Source organism: Amblyomma americanum, chromosome 4 (assembly GCF_052857255.1).
Source record: "Amblyomma americanum isolate KBUSLIRL-KWMA chromosome 4, ASM5285725v1, whole genome shotgun sequence".
Lineage (NCBI taxonomy): Eukaryota > Metazoa > Arthropoda > Arachnida > Ixodida > Ixodidae > Amblyomma > Amblyomma americanum.
Genome location: NC_135500.1, coordinates 178965357 through 178991600, shown reverse-complemented (window position 1 = coordinate 178991600; position 26244 = coordinate 178965357). Strand labels below are relative to the sequence as shown.

Sequence of the window (26244 nt, the reverse complement as noted above, 5' to 3'; positions counted from 1 at the left end):
CCCATGAACTTTCTAATCAGAATATCTGTATTGTAGGGAAATAGTAGAGCTAGCTACATTATATGGTATGGACATGTCAGGAACACCTGATCTCAACGCAGTCCGCCAACGATTGAAGGCTAGGATGCAGCTCTGTCCAGCTCAAACCACAAGAGCCAGGAATGGCTCATCAGAAAGGCAAAGGCAGCACCTAAATCCACTAGAACGGCGTCCACATCCGCGTCTCTTTTTGTGCTAGTCATGGTGCTCGTAAACATTTTCTCCTCCCCCTCCTGCTCTAGCAGCAGCGGTGGTATGTCAACCATAACAGGAAATTCAGAGAAGCGTTAGTCATTTTCAATATTTTTTTATTTGTGCGCTTTATGTGCCGCGTAGGATTTTCAACACGCATGACAGAATACGAACAATTACTTCATTTACACAAGAACTGAGGTAGTATTCATGAATAGACAGAACTAATGAACAAGGACTACATAAAAATGTGTCGAGAAACTGCGCTGAAATTCTTACTACTAGCATAACATTATGAACAGAACTACCTTTTCAATATCGCTCGCGTAACGCAGACGAGGAAAACGCTGTAAAACGGGGTGCATTCAGAAAAACACCCCCCCCCCCCTCTCTCTTAGGAGGTGTGTTGAGAAATCACATCATGGAGCGAGTACTGAGCAGCTACTGAGCCGGAGTTCTCGGGTTCCAACCCGATCGCGATAGACGCGTTTCAATGGAGGCGAAACGCAAATCGCACCCGTGTGCTGTGCGATGTCAGTGCACGTTAAAGATCCCCAGGTGGCCGAAATTATTCCGGAGCCCTCCACTAAGGCACCTCTTTCTTCCTTGCTTCTTTCACTCCCTTCTTTAAGCCTTCCCTTACAGCATGGTTCAGGTGCCCACTGTCCCCACCGAGATGTGAGACAGATTCGCCATTCCCTTTCCTCAAAAAACCAACTAATGGTACGTGATGAAAGAAAGGGAAGAAGTAACAGGATAAGTTTAACGATTAGGAGGGCACTCACTGCAGCAACTGTGAAGCAGGGTTCCTCTTAATATTTTTATCAAGCCGCCGCGGTGGCCGCGGTGGCTCGGCTGCTGGCCCGAAAGACGTGGGTTCGATCCCGGCCGCGCCGGTCGAATTTCGGTGGAGGCGAAATTCTAGAGGCCCGTGTACTGTGCGATGTCAGTGCACGTTAAAGAACACCAGATGGTCGAAATTTTCGGAGCCCTTCACTACGGCTTCTCTCATAGCCTGAGTCGCTTTGGGACGTTAAACCCCCATAAACCCATAAACCCTTAATATTTTTATCACTCATTTCATGATTTTCCACCTCACAGCTGCGCTCACCGTATATATGCCCGCATATTTCTTAATCTCATCCGCCCCCAACCTTCTGCCGCCCCTTGCTACGTTTGCCTTTTCTTGGAATCCCCTCCGTTACCCTTAAGGACCGGCGGTTATCTTGCTTTCGTATTACTTTACATGCCCAAGCCCATTTCTTACTCTTGATTTCGACTAGCTATCATTAGCCCACGTTTGTTCCCTCACCCATTCTGACCGCTTCCGGTATGTTAACGTTAAACCTACCATTTTTCTTTCCATAGCTCTCTGCGTTGCCCTTAACTTGAGTTGAACCCTTTTCGTAAGCCTCCACGTTTCTGCCCCGTAGGTGAGTACTGGTAAGATATATACAGCGCTGTTGTATGTTACCATTAAAACCGCTCGCTTATTCGCGCAGGCATTTGAAAGTCTTGCTTTCCAATTACCAAGTTTAGATGATGTACTTTTATGATGTGATAAGGATTAATTATAATCGTCTGCAGCATTAGCGACCCAAAACAAGCAGCTTTCGCATTGTGCGCGGTTAGCGTTGCAATGGTTGAAACCAACGTTCTTAAACAGCTTCCTTTAAACAGTTTAAACTGTCTCGTGACAGAATGCGAACAATTACTTCATTTAAACAAGAACTAAGATCGTATTCGTGAGAATACGATGTCATTAACCCGCGTTTGTTCCCTCACCCATTCTGCCCGCTAAAGAGACTGGAAGCGGGCAGAATGGGTGAGGGAACAAACGCGGGTTAATGACATCCTAGTCGAAATCATGAGGAAGAAATGGGCTTGGGCAGGTCAAGTAATAGGAAGGCAAGATAACCGCTGGTCCTTTAGGGTAACGGAGTGGATTCCAAGAAAAGGCAAACTGTTTAAACAGTTTAAACTAAGAACGTTGGTTGAAACTTCAGGAGCGTCTTCGTAGATTCCGCGGTGGAAATGCATTTTGACGCATAATGCCTATAGTGCAACATAAAGACGGAAGACAATTTTCTTTAGAAAGATTATTTAGCGTGGTGAGCATACGGGATTATGCGATGCTAAATTGTGTGTGGCTGCGTAATCGGGAGCGAAACTGTGAAAAGGATTGATTTGCGCTATGTCGTTGCAATCCAAGACCAGCCCTAGCAGAAACCACTTGGTGCCACTTGGAAACAATCCAAGTCATTTGTTGTCTGGCGTAAACAGTTTGCGCGTAATGTATAAGCGATTTTGATTGGTTAAGTGCAGTGTAGTACGTTGACGCTGAATAACTGTTGTCTGGGTTACAGTTTTCTAGGTGTTTTGAGTGATGTCGATATCAAAACATGGTGCCGCGGACGCGGGAAATGAGGGATTCCCACGAAAGCGATCGCTCGTACGTCAGGCAACGGACATCGATGACGAGGACTTCTGTCCATTTCCATCCACGATTGCCGACTTTGGTTACTACTTCAACGATTTCGGTCAGCTGAGGAACGTGAAGACTGGCGAGCCGTACCTCTTTCAGGTACGCCCCGACGATCTCAGTTACAACCAGCGGCGTTACGAAGCGCTAGGTGACGTTATCACCGAACACGTTTACCATCTCTTGGAGACGGAGACACGCCTGACGCGTATCACAGTGCCCGTCAACGCCCAGGACGATGAGCCAAGTTCGTTTATCTTTGCGTCGGAAGACGTGTTCGCCAACAAAGACCGTCTCCTGATACTAATTCACGGCAGCGGCGTCGTGCGTGCCGGCCAGTGGTCGCGGCGACTCATAATCAACGACTCGCTCAAAAAAGGAACACAGCTGCCGTTCATAAGGAGAGCGCAGGGGCTGGGCTACGCCGTGATCGTGCTCAACACGAACGACACTCACCGCACCATCAACGGTGTGCGGGTCCCCGTGCGTGAGTGTGAAACCCCTGAGAAACACGCGCGGCACGTCTGGGAGTTCATCGTGGAGAAGAAGGCACCCGCGCGCCATATCGCCGTTGTAGCGCACAGCTACGGAGGTGTCGTTGCGGTCAACGTTGCCATGGAGTTCTTCGGTTCGTTCTCCAGTCGCGTTTTTGCCGTGGCGCTAACGGACTCTGTGCACAGTTTCATGCGCCAGAAAGTGCATCCGCGCGTTGGGCAGTTTTTCTACCAAGTTGGGCGAAACTGGGTGTCGAGCCCGGAGCCGCTGGACAGGCCGCTGAGGGAGAGGCATGACGGCACCGCCGACGTCAGGCGAGTGTCTGCTGGCACCGTGACCCACGAAATGACATCGTGGTCGTGCTTCGCGTCCGTCTTCGAGTTTCTGGGGACGGCGTACCACAAAATGTTGGCTGCGAACGGAGAGCATAGCGATTCGTAGCACAGCTTCTGATCACCTAGTGCCTTTGCTCCTGTCAGCAGTGCCACCGAGATATGTGCTGCACAGTTTGCCTTACTGCTTCCCTTGTTGGTTGTGCATGCGCCGATAAGCATGCACACAGTGTGCCCAGCAAAAGCTGGTTTGATCAGAGTATTCACAGCAGACCTCTAGTGGCTTGGCTTTCCTGTACATCTGTAGCATAAGGTAATCAAGTGGCAATGCATGCTGCATTTGAGGCTTTGTTTAGTCGGGCTTGTTCTTCCAAAGAAATGCTGTTACCAGTCTGATTTATCATGCTTGAATATATAAGGTGTCATTTAAACAAGGAATTCAAAAAAAGGGTGCCTTTTTTTATGGCTCTTCCAACTACAGCATTTTCACACTTGTTGCCTAAATTTCCTGTTATTTGGCACTGAGGTGTGAGAAGCTTTTGTTTGTGTCTTTGTTACTATTCTAAAAGACCTGAAGCATGCTGCTCAAGGTGCAACTTTTTGCTACCTCGCCAGTAGTCATTCCTTGCACATTTGTGCAGAATGGAAAAATCACAATACAATCGCTATTTGTTATGTTTGTTCTAAAGCTGATATTCTTTGCTGAAGATAGCCAAGAATTTTGGAGGTGTTCACACTATAAGCAACGTTAAATAGGAGTGTTGTCTGTTTTTGGTGCTTGATGTAAAAAAAAAGCAAAGGAAATTGTGTTTTCTAAAGTAATGAGGCACGAATGTCAGTGTTTTTAGTGCTCAAGTCTATGGCGCCAGCATTTGTGTTGACATTCCATTCATTACACCTTACAGAAGTTTGTTTCGAAGCAGATGCCTACCTCAGGACTCAGGTTAGTGTATGTGCCGCATTCTCCCGATTCAGGCATAGCCGAGGTTGTGAGACTTACATTTTCTTGTAGCCATAAGAGAGATCACATTTTCATAGCTTTTGTTTTATATTGACTTCAATAACTTGAGATGGTAAGTTGATTTTTCATGATAAAAGGTGCTTCTTAAAATTGGACAAGTAGGTTAATTATATAATCATTGGCGATGTTCTTTTGGGTAGCTGTCTGATCTCAAGTGTAGTGTGTCCTCTTGTTAAAGGCAACATTTAAAAACATTGAATGGCTCTGGGCAGAAGAGCTAGCAATTGTAGGCCAGTTTCTTTTTTTTTTTTTTTTCACTGCTGACAACCTCTTAAAAGGCACTAGCACGGACATGTTGGATAAGATTTATTTTGGCTCATGATCACTTCAGTTGTCGTACTGTTGATGAGTATGCTGGTATGGTGCTTTACAATTGTCCGTTCGACAGCTCCAAGAGAATATCCTAAAGATAGCAGCATCACTGAAGGATACAAACAAATCAGACAGGCACTGGCTCCCAGATGAAATTGTTTTTGAAACATGAATTTTTAGAATGCTGCAGAGCAGGCACCTGTTACATATTATGTGACCAAGAATACTTATTGATATCCAAACATTCACGAAGGACCAAGTCTGCTTAGATGCAACATCGTGCTTGGCAAAGTATATTGCTTGCATTGAAGGAACTTCATTTCCATGTCAGGTGGGGTTCACTACATGCAAAAGGGAATTTCTTATATGATAGAAAATTGTTATTTCTCTGCTGCAGTGTGTGGGCATGGCCTGAATAAGTACTTACCTTGAGGCTATGTTGTGCTTAATTGTGCTTGAAAAAAGAACATTAGCATGTCATGAGCAGATATCTCAGTCTTGTCTCATCCTGTCTGCTTTCTTTTAATCAAAAACACTGGGTGAGCCAGCCAATCTGTTCGAATACCTCATGGAAGAAAAACTCTCACAATCAGGAGTTCGCTATGTTATTTCAGAATAAGACATGTTCTGGGAATATGTTGTCCACATCGCTGTGATTTCTGTGCCTCAGGTCACATCATGTAATGTGTGAAGAAAACTCGCGAGCAATGCAACTAGGAGCTTTTAAAAATGGCCAATCACTGAGAAGTGGGTATGTCGTGAAGCATAATGATGAAGATGTTAAGCCCAATTGCTGCATGTTTTCTTTGATATTTTACAATTATGTGCATATTTCTGTTGCTCAGCACATTTTAGGTGCATTTGTTGCTACAGTTCCTACAGTGTTGCATCTTACGATGAAAAGTGTTTGGATGTGACAATGAGTGACAAAAATGTGTTTTGGTAGTGCACTTTTAGTGCAGGATTTCTTTATTGTGTCATTTTGCTTTTCCAAAACTGAACAATACAAAGGGTGACTTCCTTGCCACTGACAAATATAGGAGCACAGTATAATGTTCTGTACATGTTTGTGCGCTGCACAGTTTAGTCACCTGAGCAAAAGTTCGAGAAGTTCTTTCATTGCTTACTTGTTTTTGCAAAGTAAACCACCTTTGTTACAGTTTTCACTCTTTTGTTTCACCATGCATGGTCTCACATTGTGTTCTAGATCGACAGCTCTACTCAATGCACCAACCCCACTCATCACCACATGACCTGTCCGCTGTCTGAAATTGACCGTCAGCCTAGACAGTGTCAAAATGTGGCTAGATAGAAAAAGAGGCAGAAAAAGAAATCATTCCACGACTTGGTGTCGAACCCGCGGTGGTGTGAACAGATCAGCTTCACAGGACGCTGTGCGAGACTACTAGGCTATTCCCACAGCCGAATATATTGCCACAGCCGAATACGTCTCGTCTTAAACTGCACCACACTCTCGCACTATACATTACAGAGCGTCTTCTTCATCAACTTCCATTTGCTCCATCCAGCCGCACTGCCCACTCATCGTCATCTTCTACATAGCACAAATTTGTGCTTTCTCACTGATTTCCTAGCCAAAATTAGACCCACCCCCAAAATTTTACCTTGCTTGATTTGAACCAAAATCGATGTCCAACCATAACTGACCACGCTCGAAATTTGGACCGTGCCACTGCAAAAACACTATCAATCAACGTTTTGGTATAACCATGGTTAAATAGTACTTAACTTTTTTCTCATTATTTAACAAAGGCTAGCAACTTTAAACACATACAATGTTTCAAGTCAAATGGCATTAAATTTGTAATAATGCACAATTAAGTTTACTGCACTGAAATTAAGTTAGTTGGCACATACAAACGCTTGAACATATAGCGTATAGTTTAACTATTTGTATAAAAATGGCGCGGCCAAGACCAGTTTAATTCTATGCACAGGCAGTTCAAAAGTCACTAGCTACACAAACTTAACATTACATGCATTTACATCATCTGATCTTTAATGAATTCACTTCATTTTCTCTTTTGAAACTGTCAAATGCCTCTGATAGAGAAAAAAAGCGGGCAAGTCGATCACCAATAATCTCTGCATTAGCTGCAAAGGAAATTGGTTTTACTAATTTTTTTTTCTCTCTAGAAATGGAATAGCAAGAAAAAATAAGCCTACAGAAGGGTATGCATGCATGTGCATATTTAAAAGTACTGCTGAACATAAATAAGAAGCTAAGACAATAGTGGCAGTATAATATATACCATGCTTTGATTATTCGCTTGTATTTTGTTTCTAGGGTTATGGCCTATATTCACAAACTGTCCTTGGACAAATCTGCAAACAGTCCCAAACGAATTAGCATAAAACAGGAAGCACATACCACACTGCGAGCAAACTGATTTGCAGGATGCCATTCATTTTGGTGCTCTTCATTTCCTATAAATGGACATTCTTGAGAACTGAAACAAATACAGCAAACTAAAGATGGCATGGTCTCTGTGAAAGGATCCTAATCAGAATTTCACTCAACTTAATCTGCGAACCTTTTACATTATCGACGTGTCCAGTGTCCATGTAAATACAGCACTTTTTTGCACATGCAGCATACCACTAACCAGCTGACATTCCTCTTGTTTCTTTACTCATCTTGTGTGCCAGGAGAAACAGTGTCATTGGTAGCAAAACATAGTCTTAGAGGAATAGCCATGCAGGCCATCCACCTCATGCACTTATCGTAGTCGAGCATTCAGCAGTGTGTTCAGCAGTGACAGTGGAATGTTGAGCTAGAGATTCAATTTGTCTTATCGGTGGTATGCACTCTAGTTTTGGTAAGGGTAGCTGTTTGGGCAGAGTTGGTATACCATGACGAGAAATGTAGCACTCGATACACAGGACGAAACAAAGAGGACACCACATGTACATGTGGTACCACATGTAAATATGGTGTGTTCTACTTTTGTCCTATGCTTCGAGTGCTAAATTTTTCGTCCAGTTTTGGGCTTACGCTGCATTCTGGTGTAGGTGTCAAACATGTGCGTCTCAAGAACGCATAGAACAGCACATCTGGATCACACACTGCTCTGTTATTGGCAGCAGCGCATGCCCTAGTAGGATTCCAGCTGAGGGTCTGCTATGGCTGCATGCAGAAAACGTGACTGCACACAGGTTGCGCATTGCCGGTTGCGGCCACTGTCTACTTGATGGCTTTGCCGACGAGCGTCGGCCGGACCACGAAAGGCATCTCGGGCGGGTAGTGCACCTTCTCGAACATCTCACGGAAGCCAATGAACTCGACATATGATGGCACGTCTCGCGTCAGCTGGCAGCCGTCACTCAGCAATGACCACAGCGGCTGCACGAGCTGCTGCAGCCGGTACGACCAGCTTCCTTCCTTGTAGCCGATGTGCTCTACGTAGTAGAAGCTGCCACCCTGCATTACACAACAATCACAGCTTTTCAATACTTTTTTTTTCACTTTCTATGTGCACGCGCTTTTGCTCAGTGCGCAGCCTTGCGCAGCCTTGCGTTTTGACGGGGATCCACGCCGCGCACCAGGATAAGCGCTCGCTCTAACATTTCGTCAATGCTTCCCTTTCCCGCATTCAGCATCTCGTGCCACCATGTATGATGCATGACCTTTTTCCTTTGACTGAGCTCTCGAAGAGCCTCAAACCGACCACTCAAAGTGGGACACTTGTGCACAGGTCTTGAACAAAAGCATAAAGCAGTGCTTAAGTTCATCTGACCGTCAACTTAACTGCCGTTGAAAACGCCCATGCAAAAAGGGTGTCTTATTCGTCTTTTGTCAATACCAAGAACGGGACGAGCGCTTCTATCTCCGTTGGCTGCCACGACGTGGCGCATGGCTTCGAACATTCAAAAATAGCGCGGTTGCATTATCTATGGCATAAGAAAGAAAGTAACCACGGCACTGGCGACGGCGGCAAGCGACATGCGACGCCGTCGTGCGAAGCATTTTTGCCGTATCGCTTGCCTCGTCGCTCGGGTCTGCACCAACAGAAAATTTCACTTGTCGCCTTTAAGCCCCCCCCCCCCCCCCCCCCCCCCCCCCCCCCCCCCGCTGTTTGCCAATCAGACATTCACTGGCCGTTTCCGGTTTGTCACGGCTTCTCCTCAGAGATCTCTGTTCGCCTCAACAAGCGCGTCGTCTTGGTCATCGCCGCTGTAGACAAAAATATTTGCTTTGCTGTAGCTGTGAGGCAGATCCGCAACATTCAAATAATGAGAACAATCTGCTTGTTGGTTACGGGGGGCTAACAACATTTGGAGCGGGCTGTACGAGCGGGCGCATTGCAGGTAGAGATGCATGTCGAGCCACGGGTACCGGCGCTCGATCCACTGCCGCCGCAGAAACACATCGCGGCGCGTAATTCTAATTTGCATATTATAGTTTGCTCACAAGCAGATTGCAGTGACAGTTTACAGGAGTGTTTTAACTAAGCCGAAGTGCGCAGGCACCGAACGAAAGCACACCTTCCCGGGTTCGAACCTGACCGCGGCGGCTGCGTTTTTATGGAGGCAAAACGCTAAGGCGCCCGTGTGCTGTGCGATGTCAGTGCACGTTAAAGATCCCCAGGTGGTCGAAATTATTCCGGAGCCCTCCACTACGGACCTATTTGTTCCTCTCTTCTTTCACTCCCTCCTTTACCCCTTCCCTTACGGCGCGGTTCAGGTGTCCGCCGATATATGAGACAAATACTGCGCCATTTCCTTTCCCCCAAAACCAATTATTATTATTATTATTATTATTATTATTATTATTATTATTATTATTATTATTATTATTATTATTATTATTATTATTAATGCGTGATGCAACTTCAGTCTCCGCAAGCACGCCGGCTTGGTCGTCGCCGCTGCCGTTACACCGCCGCCGTAGCGTAAATGTTTCTTTTGCCCTGGCTGTGAGACACGTCCACAAAATTTTATGAGAGAGTGCAGGTTACGGGCGTGTGCAAACACAGAGGCTGCTGTGCACGTCGCTGGTGCACGTCGCCTGTCGCCTTCACTTTCTTGGAGGCGACGGAGCGAACGTCGCCGCACCGCCTCTTCGCGTCGCTATCTTTTTCGCGCGCCACATGGAGCCCGCACGAACTGCGAGGCAAACGCATGTGTACCGAGAGGACGAATCTCGCTAGGGACTTCGCGGTTGACCACGTGAAATGCGAGCACCTAAATGATAAGGTTGAAAGTGAGGACGATTAAATATACTCCCTGGTCAGCTATCATTCGGAACTGCATGCAGTGACCGCTCTTGGCACTGACAATTCTCGATCGTTCTGCGTTTGTATTCCCTCTTGTTCGGTTCGATCGGTGGCGTTTTTCCCGTTAGCATTTCGTAAAATCCCGATAATACGTACTCTCTTATAACTAAAGACTGAATCGGCAAACGACCCTCAAAGAACGCCGCCCAGCCAATGCATGGCGTAGACCTAATTGTAATGACGTCGCAGTCAACCGCCGTGCATCTCCTATCGTCGCATAATTAATTGGTTTTTGGGGAAAGAAAATGGCGCAGTATCTGTCTCATATATCGTTGGACACCTGAACCGCGCCGTAAGGGAAGGGATAAAGGAGGGAGTGAAAGAAGAAAGGAAGAAGGGGTGCCGTAGTGGAGGGCTCCGGAATAATTTCGACCGCCTGGGGATCTTTAACGTGCACTCACATCGCACAGCACACGGGCGCCTTAGCGTTTTTCCTCCATAAAAACGCAGCCGCCGCGGTCGGGTTCGAACCCGGGAGCTCCGGATCAGTAGTCGAGCGCCCTAACCACTGAGCCACCGCGGCGGGTGCCGTGTTTTTTGAAGTCGTAATTGATGTACGCCGCGTGCTTTGTCATCTTCACGTGCTTGGCGAGCAGAGACAAAGAAATTTCTCATTTGAGATAATGAAGCCTGCAACTATGCTGCGGAAATAATTAGGCTGCAGCATGTGGACGTGCCGTCTTTGAACGCAAATAATTCAGTGCGTCTTTGGGTACACGAACTGAAAAAAAAAAAGATGCGTGAACTGCGACATTCTGGCAAAGCCAGACAACGATCACTGCCACTGTTGATATCAATATCGAAAAACGGAATTTTTCCATGACCAATCGCAAATTATCATACAATGTAGACCCGGCAACGGTCAATGACAAACGAAGGGGAATTTGTGCGGTATAGCATTAGAAGCTTTTAGCATAACGCTGACGCACTAGCGTAGACGTGTACCGGTTTATCGGACGCTTCATGAGCACGCGCACAGGCAGGGACGGTGCCAGGCGGGGCCACCGCGCCTGCGCAGCTGGCGTCCGGCAAACCGATATACTTGCATGGTATATAAGCTAGAAGCCTCTATTATACGCGCCTGTGAAAAAGTGGACATTTGTACTGCTGCCTCCTTCATTCTATTTTCACAAGATGGTATATGCTCTAATCAAGGCGGCCTTGACTGAGTCACGCACAGCTACTGCCTGGCATATACGAGTACATGCATCAATTTAGAATGATTGCAGATCGTTTCACCTCCGAAACAAATATTTCTTGACTTTCACTTATTAGTGTTTCGCATACGTATTTAAAAAAAAATAACGCAACAGCACAAAAATGCGCGGCGGCTAAGATGGACATGAAGCGCGCCACTTCAGGTGCTAGTTGCAAGGATCAGCGAACTCCAGTTTGTTTTTGTTTTTCACCAGGAATGGGCTGCACGACAGCAAGAAAAAATCATTACGTTCGCCAATATGACGTATCCTGCCCACACACTTCTGCAGGCATGCAGAAAAGGAGAATATTGACAAGGTGAACCGAAAGCAAATACCACTTGGCCACCAGCTCCATGCGAAGGCAAGGTACCCACCCTGACAAGTATGCGCTTGACCTCACGTATTGCGAAGCCCATGTGCTCGACGGAGCACAACACCAGCGTGGACACGACGCAGTCCACACTGTCGGACGGTATCGAAGACATGTCCTCGGCCTTGCCCAGCACGAAGCGCTCGATCTCCACATTGGGGAATGCGCATCGGTTCTCCCTGAAGATGTTCTCGAAGTACGGGTTGGGTTCCACCGAGATCACCTTGCTGCCCGGCGGGTAGTAGGCCAGGTTGGTTCCCGTGCCGACGCCGATCTCCACGATCCTGATGGCCCCTCGTGCTCGGAGAACCGGGTCCGCGGACACGATCTGGTTCATGTCGGCGAACAGTTCGCGCTTGAGGGGCGCCAGAATCGCGGCATTGTGGTCGGCGTAGTACTTGGCGTAAACCCAGGCGAAGAAGCGCCTCTGCGCCTCCTTCCGCTGCCGGCGAAGGAGCAGGCACATCACGAACAGCGTCAGCGGAACGCCGGCCACCAAGTACAGCGCGAAGTTCTCGCGGCTCCTGCTGCCGTACACATTGGACATGTTCTCCAAGGACAGGTTGGGAGAGGCTCTTAGATAAACGGCAGCACGCGCGCGAACGTCTTTTCCGAGGAACAAAAGCAAGGAAAACCGAAGTCCTGAAGTGGCAGCGCAAACAGCGACGTTTTCGGATGGCTGCGCCGGTCGGGAACCCCTTTTGCCGCTGTCACCTCCTCCTTACCGTCGCGCCCGCTCTTGCAGACGCCGCTAGCATCCGCGCTCGAATCTTGACGTTGCGAGGGTGCACCAGCCGCAAGTTTCGAAATTATGTTATGTGTGCAGCTCCCCTATAACATGTGAAATCTTCTGCAGGCAATTTTTTAGACCTCGCTGTTGTATGCGGCCTCTGTACATTATCATTGTAATTGTTTACTGCGTTTTGCAAATAAAAAATTGCAGAAAATGACTTAAGTTTTATATCACAGGTGGCGCGACAAGCTGCAAAGTGCGTTTTTAGGTAGAATGAGCGTGTTCCTTGAACTGTACGGGGATGTTTGTGACCACCATGGCTGAAGATCCCTGCAAGCCGCCAGTGAAACCGGTTTGTTGCCCCCTTGCCGGAAAGAAAAGCGGCGGCCGCGCGAGACGCTCCGGAGCCTCCGAATTGGGGTTCCTCCGCCGCCGCCGTGTACACGTGAAAGAGCGCACCAAAAGGAATGTGACCTCAAAGGCTTCAGCAGGCAGGCTTCGGTCCTTGCGGGCAGGGAAAAAGGAAAGCCGATATGCAAAGCCTGATGCTTAATACGCCGGCGCCGTGTCGTCACGGTTACTTGAAAGGGGAAACGCCCATACAGTGTTTACTTTCGAGTTTGGTCCTATCGTTAACTGCTGTGCTCCTCGTATTAACCACCGGTGATGCAGAGATGCGCGAGGAAACTGGAAGCGCGCTTAGATCGAGATCGGCGGAGACACGTGGTCAAGTGAGCTTTGCCACTATACTCATGTTTGCTCGAATCGTCTTTTACGACTTATGAGTTTTAATTAGCTCGACGTTTGTTCGAATCAAAGCAAGTCATTTAGGGCACATGAGTGATACCTTCTCCACGAATCATTATCGAAAAAGTGAGTCTTCTTCGATGTGTAAGGTTATATGCCTGAGGGATTGTGTGCGGAAGCATTGTTAGAGGCATGTAAAAATGGCAAGTGAAAAGAGGCTCGACAGTTTATAATACGAGATAGGCTTGATATATAACGTGGTCATGTGAGGAATATAGTTAGCATTGATACTGCTGTGAGCAGTGAGCAAAAATGAAAACTATAGTTTTGAGGAAAGGCAAGGGCGCAGTAACTGTCACTTCTTGGCGGACACCTAAACCGCGCGATGAGGAAGGAATTGAGGGTGGGTAGTGGGAGGCTGCGGAATAATTTTGACCACCGCGAGCGACACCGCACAGCACATGTGCGCTTTTTTACATTTCGTCTCCATCGAACGAAGTGCGGCCGGAACTGAACGCGCAGACGACGAAATTTCAGACGTTCCACGTTGCGCTGACTGTCTTGTTTGCCCTGTTAGGATGTCCATTCGCATCAGCAGCAGCACGGATGTTCATTCTGCTCGGAAGAAATGCAATTCTTCATGAGATCCACGAAAAGCCATCAGTGAGTTAAATTTGGCGGCAGTGGGAACAGTGATTCTGGCGTTTAACTCAATCGTGAATACTCGCTGTCACGTGTCATTGAAAATGACACCACCAGCCTCGGAGTGGGCCCAAACTGGAGCGGTATCGATACTTTCTTTCAAGCAGAGATCAAATAAGAAGCACAAAAAATTATAACCATGGCAAGGATTACACACCGGTAGACACAAGAGCGAATGGTATAGTGGGGCGTTATCAGATGAGGTCACGCATTGTGTTTATGGCCGACTTGGATTTATTCAGTATTCCGGTAAGTTATTTCCTGATGACCAGAAAAGCAGGGGATCTGGAATTGTGGAGAAAAATATTTCGAAGCTCAAAAAGCCCTGATCACCAAGAGGTGTACACCATCGCTTACGTACTGCTGTTTCTGCCAAATTTGATTACGAATAGCTGGAAATGTACAGCGAGAAGATCACTTAAAATCTGTAAAGCAAATATATGACTGCTATAGAGTGCGTCCAGTCATCTCTGACGGTTTCTGACTTTTACTATTTCTTTTTCTAAAATATTCAAACTTGGCAAACGAAGTTTTTCGTTAACTTTGGAGTTTTTTTTATCTAAAAGAAAAATAACATAACAGGAAACATTTAACGCTGCATTATGCACAAACTTATCGAGTATAAAACTCACCGGCATATATCTTGGGGATAAGGGAACATTATTGTGCAAACTTCAAGAAAGCGCAGGACCACAAGAACGTTGGATAGCGATTTAAAACAAAAATTCTGATGTACTTTATGCTCTATATCCATATATTGTAGACTATGAATATTCATCAGCATTAAAAACATGTTGAGTAGCTTAGTTGGTGCAGTTAATTTGAAGAGATTCTAACTTACGCATATTGCTGTTTTTGCCAACTTTGGTTGCGAATAACTTGAAATATCTTGCAAGGACATGGCTGAATTTATTAAGGAATATATCTTAGAGTACGCCATCACTGCCAGCGATCTCAAACTTTTATTAATGTTTCTAAAGTGTGTCATACCTGGCGCACAGGAAGTTTCTTTGCTAAATTTAGAGGCCTTTCTCTCAAAAATCAGATTTACTGAAACCGAAACTGTAGTATTCCCTGTGTTCTATGCAAACTTACCTACTAAACGATGTAAAATTTACTTAAGTGTTCTCAACGAATCAGGAAATATTGCCCAAAACTTAACAATGCACAAAACGGCAAAGATTTTTTGTGGCGTTTAAAAAGCATTATTATTATTATTATTATTATTATTATTATTATTATTATTATTATTATTATTATTATTATTATTATTATTATTATTATAATATTCTGCCCACGCATTCTTAGTTCAGTTATCATGTATAACCTTTAAAAATTCTGATACACAGCCCCACTGGTGGCTGTGTTTGAAACAGCCACATTCAGGGGCAGTGGCACATCGGCGTCGCTTTAACCGCTGAACCACTCCGCCAAAACTGGTATGAGAACTCACAGCGACCTCTGAATGCAGAGAATGGCCGATTCCGCACGCATTCTAGTGGTGTCGCGTCCAGTGACTTCTACACACCCCCTGGGGAGGGCTGGGGGGATACGCGCCCTCTTGTTTTTCTTAATTCGCAACGATTTTTTTTTCACACCCGACGAGGAATTTCGTTTAGTAGCTCCGGAAGAAAGGCATGCACGCGAAGGGACACCGAGTCCATATATCTGGCTCTGTGGTGGAAGAAGGCAAGGCTTCAACCCTAAAAGAAAGTGCGGCCAGCCCGACAACAGGGTACAGGCTTTATTTAATCAGCATTGTCACGCTCATCTCTGTTACGCCCATGTGCACTGCTGACGTCTTTACTCCAGCTTTCCCTAGTACATGCTACTGAGTCGTGGAAGGAAATCAACAGGACTATTAATCTAGTCTCATCACTTTACATACTCTTTCGTTGGTGAGGTCCTAAACGCCTGAGTGTCATCGAAAAAATTGTAAATGCTATAGAGCTGAAGCTGAAAGTAGTCCCGGCCAGGCAAACATTGATGGCATTGATCTTGAAAGTATTAACTGAAGCCACTGGTACGCGCTTTGGGAAGCGTTTACCAAGATGGTGATCACATGAGCTGCAGTGTGAAGCTGGTGGACTACTATCACCGTCAGGTTCAGAGAAAACCATTTCTGTTATTACACTTGCGGATAGTTTTCTGAGGCCATTGGCTCTAAACGGTGCCACCCGGGCAGGTCAACGAAAGCGGTGGATGTTTGTCCTTGGTTGAGGCAGCCACGTGCACCGAGGCATTTGCGGAGCTTTCTGCGGAAGCAGTGCTCAAAGACCTACGAACGTTAGTAGAGAAGATTCTTGAAAATGGCACTTTCACTAAGGTATTAACAGGCGAGAACAAGAGCAATCTGACGCGCCAGTTAAGCAAGTACGAACACCTGTTTATCGACAACCTTCGGCAGCGATTTAATTCTCGGCCACATCAGAGCTCGCCCATCTTTCTACGAGTGCCGGTCGCAAAAGCAAGAGACAGCAAACCAGAGGGAAGTCCTTCCAACAGTCGGCTTGAAGTACGACGAACACCAGGGGAATTTAGATGCGGAGTGATACATACAGTTGTACCTTGCGTCGACTGCATGTACAGCACTTCTATATTCGCTTCTAGTTGTCCCTTCACTTATCGCTGTTTCCCAAGGTGCAAGATGTCATCTTTTGTTGCTGCCGATCACTATACTGCCATGCACGGTTTTGTCGTCACAGAAGAGTTCCCCTCTGTAACCGCGCGAATGAACCGCTAATGCATCACCTTTGAAAGCCCGGAACTGCCAGATGCCCGAGATGCCACTGACAATGACCGACGTGCTTTTAATCGGTTTTATCGCGAAAATGGTGGGATGTTATAGCAAGAAACCCGGGCAGATGTAACTGTTCCGAAAGTGGTACGTTGAGAAAGCGCATGTATATTTGAGGCGGTTTGTTTTAGTAGTAGGAAGTACATATCATGCTCACCTCTTGGTTTATATTTTTTACTGGTTTAGTTATTCTGTAAATCGCCACGATGTGCAAAATGTCAGTGCTTGTACATATCAACCAGTTGATCTATGATAGCAGCCGTAAATTGATACCTATGCGTGTCAGTGTCATACAAATCGTCGTGGCCGATATCAAATCTCCGATATACTCGTTCCGCCTGTGTGTACATGTTGAGCATGGATTCGACTTCTGTTATGCCTAGTGCACATGCAGGTGCTTATGTTTCACAGCGTTTTCCACATCTGCGTTGCGCGATTGGTGTTAACAGCTAGTTTTTTTATAATGCTTATAGCTAATTAGTATGAACTGCCGCACAGTAGTAGCACATTTAATATAGTCCTTGTTGTTTAGTTTTGTCTGTTCATAAATACGACTTTATTCCTTGTGTAAGTGTAATTGTTCGGAAACTATCCTGACCATTTTTGAGAACCGTTTCGCTCCTCATGGCCTGAGTCGCTTTGGGACGTTAATCCCCGTAAAGCATAACCCATACATTACTAGTTCTACGCGACATATCAATGACACAAATAAAAGATGACTACCACTTCTACTTCCTTCCCCCCCCCCCCCCCCCCCCCCCCAAATACCTTCAATTCCTGGAGAAACCCCTCATCGTGTCATACTTAATTTCCTCCATTTTTTTTCTTGTTCTCACAGACGGTGTTGAGGAAAAAAAATGGCTGTGGCTCAACACGGCTGAGCCAGGTTATTCGGAGCGAAAGGCAACCGAACCAGTGGCCGATGTCGACGCGGAGACGTTGGCAGCATCCGCTGCCCCTTTCCGCTTGATCGATAATACTCTGTTGCCTGAGCCGCTGCTTCCAGACGTACTTCCGTTCATCGGGTTCATCAACTCGACGAGCCCGCTTTCACGATTATCTCTAGCAAACGCGGCTTCGTGACGCGCTCTGTCGTAGTGATCGCCAGAAGCAAGCAGCCCGGCGCCTCCAATGCTTTAGTCGAAGAACTCGTCCCAGTGACCGGTTCTGGCTTTATGTCTCTGCATGCGGTGTCGAGGCGGCGAGCGCTGGCCTTTATTCAGCTAGAACGAATTACGTGTTAGTCATATGACACAACTGGCGAGAGCGAGCGGTCGGAGCGTTGGTCCGAAATAATAATTGGTTTTTGGGGAAAGGAAATGGCGCAGTATCTGTCTCATATATCGTTGGGCACCTGAACCGCGCCGTAAGGTAAGGGATAAAGGAGGGAGTGAAAGAAGAGGTGCCGTAGTGGAGGGCACCGGAATAATTTCGACCACCCGGGGATCTTTAACGTGCACTGACATCGCACAGCACACGAGCGCCTTAGCGTTTTGCCTCCATCGAAACGCAGCCGCCGCGGTCGGGTACGAACCCGGGAAAATGAAATTTGGTTTTTAGGAAAGGAAATGACGCAGTAACGTGTCGCACATATCTTGGTGGACACCCGAACCGCGCCGTAAGGGAAGCGATAAAGCAGGGAGTGAAAGAAGAAAAGGAATAAAGAGGTGCCGTAGTGGAGGTCTCCAGAATAATTACGACCACCTAGGGATTGGCGCAGCGGCGGAACGAGCGGCAACAGCTGCGACAAGTCACGTGGTATGACGTCAGCCACATCTGCGGCGAGCCTCCAGTTAGAGGTCAAATCCAAGCGTCATTTGAGCTTCAGCTTTGCATGCTAAAAGTGGAGCTTTTCGCTAAAAAAAATGAAAATTAGTTTTAAGAAAACAAAATGGCGCAGTAACTGTCCACTTCTCGGCCGGCGGACGTAACATCCTCAACCGCGCCGGCATGGAGGAGGGAGTGCAAGAAAGATGCCGTAGTGGAGGAAGCCGGAATAATTTCGACCACCTGGGGTTCTTTAACTCCCTAACGCATGCACAGTTTTTTTAAAAGATATAGTCCTAAAATTATCATATAGTACCCGTGGTGCCATCTGTCGGCAAAAAAAAAAATGCTTTGGACGAGCTCTACTCGCCTTAAACTGGACACTGAGTGCCGGGAAACGTACGAGCGTGAAATGACAGCCGGCTTATTGCGAGCCTGGCTCGTTAAAAGTTCGGTCGGACGTGCATTGGCGTTGCGCAGCATGCGGGTGCCTTTTCCGGGTTGAGGAGGCTCGGTTTGTGGAAAAGGGCGCCACATGTGGAAGCGAAGAGGTTATGGGGGCTTAACGTCCCAAAGTGACTCAGGCTGTGAGGGACGCCGTAGTGAAGGGCTCCGGAAATTTCGACCACCTGCGGTTCTTTAACGTGCACTGACATCGCACAGTACACGGGCCTCTAGAATTTCGCCTCCATCGAAATTCTACCGCCACGGCCGTGATCGAACCCGCGTCTTTCGGGTCAGCAGCCGAGCGCCATAAACAATGAGCCACTGCGGCTGGGTGGTTTTTAAATGACACCCTGAAAGGCAAGCTTATGTCACGGAAGATACGGCGTTAGAGAAAAAAAAAAAAAACCGGGGAGAAGCAGACGCTTTCAGGGGTTCTAGCTTTGTACCTGTGTTGGCCAACGATTACGCTTCTCGGTAATGCATTTTTGAGTGCAGCTGCTACAGTATTTCAACCATAGGCAACCTCAGACGGAACACGCAGTGCCGAATGGAGGCAGACGTGGGTTTAGGCTACCAGGTGTCACTTGTGTCTGCAGACCTCTCACCCTCTGCCGGCCGGATTGACTGGCATAAACGGTGAAGAATGCTTCGATTATCTGCAGCCCGCGCTCATGACATCTGCCCCCTTCCCCAGCCATCAACGGGACCAATGCACTCTCTGCCCCTACAAGGAGCTTGTGGGGGGCTAAGGAGGTATGTTGAAAGCAGGTGCATTCCAACACGGGTACCCCATCATGCCTCCAACGTCCCCAGGGAAGTGTTCAAAACAATGGCAGCACTTTGGGCATAGGCGTGTTTCCATTGCCCATTTGCGCTTTGTGCCGCTTTGTTCGTCACTTCGCTTCATGGAGGGGCCAATAAGCTCTGTACATTGACATGGAGCTCCTCAATCTTTCCCGATCATTCTAAGGACGCTAGCCAGCATTTCATCTCAACCGCCGATCCTGGCAGTGATACGGAAGCACTTTCGACAAGTGCCAACACGCAGAAGGGACAATAGGTGCCGAGGTGACCGCACAACTGTAACGCTGAAATGATCGTTGGTAAGCACTTGTGCTTACCTGTCGATGCACTCTCTGGGTTGTGCACACGATCGTAGGCTTGGCAGGCCCCAAGTAAAGTCATAACAGTATGAGGATGCTTAAAGATCAAAAAGTTCTGAAAGCACTAGTTTTTTAAAAATTCACATTGAAAAATTTCAAATTTTGTGGCTGCTCAGGACGATGCAAGCCAAATGATTCTGCCAAATGATTCTGATAACAGTCCAGTGCACCTGTCAGTATCACTGATACCAAGTTTGTTCGCAAGTTCTACAGTGTGCCTCTCGTCACAACACCGTGACAATACACGTATACTGAAAAGCATAACAAGCAAGTGCATTGCATTGAACCAAATTGATGAATTTGGAAATAGCAGAACATTTCATGAACAAAACTTACATGGAATACAAAAATATATTTATTGTAGTTCAATGCTTCTTGATTACATGTTTTCAAAATGATTTCCTACTTCGCTAACGACAGCAGTCGTAACCACAAAACCTCAATATAAAAAGGGAAAGATAAGATCATACTTTGTGACTGCAGTGACCAATGTAGAACGATGTTTACAGGCACTTGAAGTTTCTTGTACCTTTACTTAGAGTACATTTTTAGAGAGCCTGAACCATATTTCCTACCACAACTTGAACAGTCATCTTGTATATATAACAGGAATTCAAGGATGCAGCCACAAGGAAACATGTACACACATCAACATTTGAGAAACTGCCCCATTATTAATGCAGATAAATTTGCATTAGGTGCCATATTTTGTTACTATAAACCAAACTGCAGAATTTGTAAACATGAGAAGAATGAAATAATATAGGAAGCTGGAAGCAGACACTAAAAATGTGTACAAAATATGTGAGTTGTGCAACAACCTCCCAAAGCACAATAAGATTATACCATTGGAATACAAAAATTGACATAAAAGCATGAGGTATAACTTGCTTAACTGAAAAATGTCCAAAAATAAGAGGGACTTGACAACCAAAAAGAAAATTTTCAATGCTAACAGTTACCTTCAGCATACAAGAACGTTTACAGCTGCAGTGTGTCAAAATCAACAAGCTTGACTATGACTGCGATTCACCTGCAACTTCAAAAGAGCATCTCAGGGTAACACGAATTTCTTAGAAATTAGCCTCACTTAACTGTGGCCCAGCATCATCAATTGATACATTTAATATATAACATAACACCTTAAAAGAAGAAAAGTCATCAGCAGGAGATCGTCTTGCACATGTGAAATAAAAACTCCTCTAAACAGCACCTACAACTCCACCAGTTACACAGATCACCGGATCACCCCACACTGCCTCCGTTCAAATTACTATCTTCAGCAGGTTAAAACAAGGTGACATTGCACATTCTTTGCGCTGTTACCAAATAGGCTGGTTGCACTGTTAAATTTCATTATCACTTGGCTTAAATACACTCAAAATTTGCATTACATGCAGCAACAACAAAAAAGAAAACTGGCAGTTAATACTTTATTATCAATCTGTACTCAAGACATTATGATAAGCACCAACAACACTGAAGTAAGGTAAAATAATGTTTCACATTAACATCACAGTGCAAAAAAAAAATGCATACTTCCAAGTAAGCATCAAATTGAACATGAATTAATGCTGAATAATACTGGTGGGCACACCGTCTTGCTCGAAACCAGAATACATACACAAAAACATCATTTTGTTAAAATTAACCTCAAACTAACAAAAAACAGATTTGATATGCTGCTCACATCAAAGTTTGTTCTGCCTTTGCATGCATGATGGCACTGTTCTGGTGAAAGACATTGGTCTACATTGCTCACAAAATTTGGTTTCCATAGCATGTGAAAAATGAAGTGAACAAGAAATAAGAACTTGAGAACACACAGCGAGAAACAAAAATAAAATAAAAATGAGCAAGATGCAAAATATAAGGCTGCACTGCACCAGTGTAAAGAATGGTGCATCTGCATGCACTCACATTGAAAAAAGCGCCAGCATGAACTGGTACTGCCTGGTTAACAATATGAATGTTAAAGTAAATAACACATCGACCACTAAAGAAATGCTTAACATCTAATGAAAAAGTAAACACAAAAAGCCTGCCTCGCACTAACAGCAGCAAGAGGCTTGTGCCAATAATCGTGATGAGCAGCACTGAGTTTTCCCCCCTGGTTCATAAAAATGTAAAAAACAGAGGTACTGTTCAGTGTACAATGTTGCTAGAGGTGAAAGCTGTCTCTACTGAGTAAAGAATAAATGCCTAAATACACAGCGGAATATAGGAACAGAGAATGTCTGCATTTTTCAGACACAAGGAAAGCACAACCCAATAAAAGCCTTGTAAAGTGCGAGTGAAGACAAATAAGAAGTACATGGTACCGAACTAAGCCTGCCATTCAGACTAACACAACATGGCTTGTAAAGTGTAAACATAAATAATGCATCCTGTATGGAAGCAGCTAGCAACACACTTGAATTGATTACATTACGCTACACAACTTCTGCCCAGGAGCTAAATAATGTCTAAGCAGAGAGTGAGGAATGATATTGTAGTCAGATCTTTGCTGATTTGTGACTGACGTATTCTGATTACCAGCCACAAGACAGCGGATTGCGCATCATCTGTATGATACGTATTGTTGTTTCCCTAGCACTACACTGCCAGTGCTGCAAAATGCTAGATGGTGCGAACAATCTATTAGAAGCCATGCACAGCACTACACTGCTTTCAAGAACACTATGAACATAGCTGGCATTTGATCCTATGCGTACATCAAATTATAACCCCATACATGTCCTGCACTCTTGCAAGGTGGTGCAAGACAGAAAGAAATGGGGCTTTTCACGGCCATTCCACATTTTTTTATTCCAAAGAATGAAAATTTTGTTTATGAACGTTATTCTGTGCAGAATAAACTGAAGAATCACACTGAAAGTATGATGCATCTCAGGAGCAAGTTAAAGGAAGGAAGCTACTCCTAAACCTCAACTTGAAGTGTGGTTGTAAGCTAAAATAAAGCAGCTGGTGCCTTGTGAAAACAAAAAAATGCAGCCCAAAAACTCATGAACCATTGGTGGACCTTAGATGCACCCGCAAGAGCCTTGTACTTGGCAGTGTGGCCCGGAGTGGGGTTCTAATTTCCACCACACTTCAGATGTGGTTGGCAAAGAGACGGTTGAGTCCTTGACGTGCTGTCTTCTGGCCAACAACCTCAACCTGGAAGCCGATGGATTCGAGCTTGGCGGCGTTGACAATGCGCCGCCCGTCAAACAGAAATGGAGGCTTCACCATAGCATTGTAGATCTGCTGGTAGTCCAGAGACTGCATAAGGTGCGTAAGAGTACGATCATCAAACACCTATGTCCTGAATATCTTGCAGAAGTATGCTAACTACTCCACTGTTCTATAGGCCACAACTTTCACTTAAGGTTTCATGAAAATAGAAGTCTCCTCTGCAGAGAGCTGCAGGCCTTGCATAAAGATTGCTGTCTTTACTGACTTGGCCACTGCATCTATCCAGAGCCATGTAAAGAACACACAGGAAGCACCTAATCACTAATTCAGCATCAGGTTAATGTTGTGTTTGAGGACAGGCTCTCTAGTGCAGATTTACAAGAGTGCATCCACCTCCTGAGTAAGAAATTTTTCATGGGAAAGCAGCATTCACTTTCTGCTTTTCATGCAAAAATTCAAGAAATTTGTTGTGACATGGTAGATTCTCGATTATAAGAACCTAACACGATTGTGAAAAAGTCTGTATCATCCAAAACTAACAAAATCTACATGCAGAAGGAGGGGAAATGCATTCATGCATTTCTGTTTCCGGCTCACGGAATTTATGGCCATACGGCCACAGTTCACTACGACTGGCAATTGCGATGTTGGTGATGCACAGGCCGCGCACTGCTGCTCACTCCCACGCTACTACTCACACTGCTCCCTGTGCATACAACGCGAGGGCGATCGCAGAGTTGGCAATGTGCAGGGCTATGCGGGCTGTGCACCGCCACTCACTGCTTGCAGTGCGTGCCGCACCACTATACTCCAGTTTCATACATAAGGTGCAATACTGTTAAGGCTAGCACTCTTGTTTGTGTTGCCTACATCTGCGATCAAAAAGTAGTGCATTCCTTGTGGTGAGCGAGAAATATTAATGGTTTGCCTACAGGCTTTTTAAGTGAAACGTTAGTCATGAGCTGGAATAAACGCGCTGGTGACATGCTCTCCCTTTGCCGGGCCTTAGACCCCTGGGCCAGGGAACAAGCGCAAAGTAGCATGCCTCTTTTCACTTTTTCATGCAAACTACTTCCGTACCTTTCACAGCATTGCACCTGATGAAATAGAGTATAGAGATCACGGTGCCGGCAATGTACGGGCAGCGCTTAGCTCGCGCGTTCATATCGGCCATGGTGGAGCGGGACAGTGTTTGGAACATCCAAAATTCTGCACGTTCTACATAATGCACTCTGGCCAAGGAATTTTACGAATTCGCATCATCCCGAAATTTGTATCAATCATGCTCATATCATCGAGATTGTACAGTATAGGTAGGTACGATCCTCCTCTCTGGGCAGGGCTGTTTGTATTTGAGGCCACTAGAATTCGGTCTTTTCTTTTCAGTCTTTAATACTTGTAAACTGTATCACAGTGGCAGTAGCGTAGTGAAACAGAACAAAAGAAAAAAATACGCAATACTAATCAATCAACTGACAACCGTAAAAGGTCACAAGTGATGTTAAATATTAGACCTGTAAGTCACTGAATGCAAAGGAATGACTCTATGAAGTACTAAAATATGTAGCCTAAAGTACTGTATACACTCCGACTGAGGACTGCGTTTTTGTATAGGCTGCTCCCTGAACTTGAGATCCGATAATGTGGAAAAATATTCTGTGGAGAGCAACAGCGTTTCACTTGTGTACAAATTTCCTTGCAAGATACACTCCCTGTGAGGTTCCAGACAATGACAGCTGACTGCTGTTATTTTTATTATCTTCTAGCATGCACTGCTGTGCAGCTGTGTGCCATTTACAACAGAATTCATATCTCTATCCAAACGACAATGGCCGACCATGAAGTGACACCGACAGGATGGCTACGAAGAGCGTCACTACTGCACATTGCTCATGGATTTTATACTCATGGCGTCAAGTGCCCTTTAGACGTTGTTGTTAAATGTTTTAAAAATGCAGAAATTTTGAATGCAATGGATGGAACACAAAACGACACATTTATGAAGGCGGTGAGGTGCCGGGCCCAATCAGTTGCGACAGTTATCGACAAAGAACCCTAAAGTTATCTGCAACTATGCACCGGATAGCACCACACCACATGGTGCAATAAAGTATTTTCCCCTAAAGCGTACATAAAAAATAAAACTGAAAAAATGCTACTTTTGTGTAAGGGCCGCATCCTGCCAAAACTGCAAAAAAAGTGAGGCCCTTAGTCGGAGTGTACATGGTATGCAGTTGCCACTCAAAAACATAAACATGGCGCAAAGGAGTTGTAAAAAATGAATAGAAACATTCAATGCATGGTATAAGTAAAACCTACAAAACTTTCTGGATACCGATTTCTGGTTACTGGTTTCTGTTTATGAATCTTCCAGTTAGTACCACTTATTTTATACACGATGTGTAAGGTACTAAACTGACTTTAGTCCTGCACTGCACTTCAACTTCATGTGAGGGCCACATATGAACATGTGCACATCAACTGCCATGACCAACATAAGAGCAACATTCAGTGCACATTTCTATGATGCACAACGCCTGAAATGCACAGAGAATTTTTTGCACGTGGGGATGTACCACACCTGCCACGAATAGCATGCTACCAGCACTGTTCGCACGCAGCGACGAAAATGTATTGCAGGAAGTAAAAAAAAATGCCTCTATATGGCTGTGGGGATACGAAAGAGGCCGTAAATACTGCACACTTACCTTGAACTCATCCCACTCTGTGCAAACAACAATGGCATGAGTGTCCTGGGCAGCAGAGTAAGCATCCTGAAAGATTTCCACTTGCTTCAGCACTGAAAAGAAACAAATCATCTATGACCTAAGACTTCCATTACATAAATAAGACAATACAACATATAAAAAAAATGGCAGCAGTATAAAATAGTTAAACTGAGCAGGATGTGCAAAAGCACTTGAGGCAACACCGCCTCAAAGGCAACCGGATGCAAGATCTTATTGTCAGCC

At 45.5% G+C, this 26244-nt stretch overlaps 3 protein-coding genes across 13 annotated transcripts in view; 1 reads left to right on the top strand and 2 right to left on the bottom strand.

The window, feature by feature from the left end:
* The first annotated feature begins 2453 nt into the window (after positions 1 to 2453).
* On the top strand, positions 2454 to 6039 carry LOC144128762 (cotranscriptional regulator ARB2A homolog). Its single transcript, XM_077662431.1, has one exon. The coding sequence runs from the start codon at positions 2618 to 2620 to the stop codon at positions 3647 to 3649; it is 1032 nt and encodes a 343-aa protein (XP_077518557.1). The 5' UTR covers positions 2454 to 2617; the 3' UTR covers positions 3650 to 6039.
* Positions 6040 to 6183: 144 nt separating this feature from the next.
* On the bottom strand, positions 6184 to 12526 carry LOC144128763 (thiol S-methyltransferase TMT1A-like). Its single transcript, XM_077662432.1, has 2 exons — positions 11744 to 12526; positions 6184 to 8315 (listed from the first exon to the last, which is right to left on the bottom strand). Exons 1-2 carry the CDS (start codon positions 12284 to 12286, stop codon positions 8079 to 8081), a joined length of 780 nt encoding a protein of 259 aa, XP_077518558.1. The 5' UTR covers positions 12287 to 12526; the 3' UTR covers positions 6184 to 8078.
* A 7850-nt stretch (positions 12527 to 20376) lies between these two features.
* The window catches only part of sgl (UDP-glucose 6-dehydrogenase sgl), a 35076-nt gene continuing 29208 nt past the window's right edge, over positions 20377 to 26244 (bottom strand). For 7 of the 11 annotated variants that reach the window (XM_077662427.1, XM_077662421.1, XM_077662420.1 and 4 more), the window contains 2 exons: positions 25981 to 26072; positions 20437 to 23359 (listed from right to left, as the gene is read on the bottom strand). In XM_077662427.1, the coding sequence (XP_077518553.1) occupies positions 23189 to 23359; positions 25981 to 26072 (263 nt within the window). In that variant the 3' untranslated portion in view covers positions 20437 to 23188. Of the gene's footprint in view, positions 23360 to 25980; positions 26073 to 26244 lie in introns of all 11 variants that reach the window. The other 4 variants (XM_077662422.1, XM_077662423.1, XM_077662425.1 and 1 more) reach the window with 2 other exon arrangements.

What these genes read in the sequence shown, in the direction of transcription:
- LOC144128762 (XM_077662431.1), top strand. Translation starts at nt 2,618, where the DNA reads ATGTCGATATCAAAACATGGTGCCGCGGACGCGGGAAATGAGGGATTC.
- LOC144128763 (XM_077662432.1), bottom strand. Translation starts at nt 12,286, where the DNA reads ATGTCCAATGTGTACGGCAGCAGGAGCCGCGAGAACTTCGCGCTGTAC. An exon ending in TCAAGCGCATACTTGTCAGG is followed by an intron (nt 8,316 to 11,743) that starts GTGGGTACCTTG and finishes TGTGTAATGCAG; the next exon opens with GGTGGCAGCTTCTACTACGT.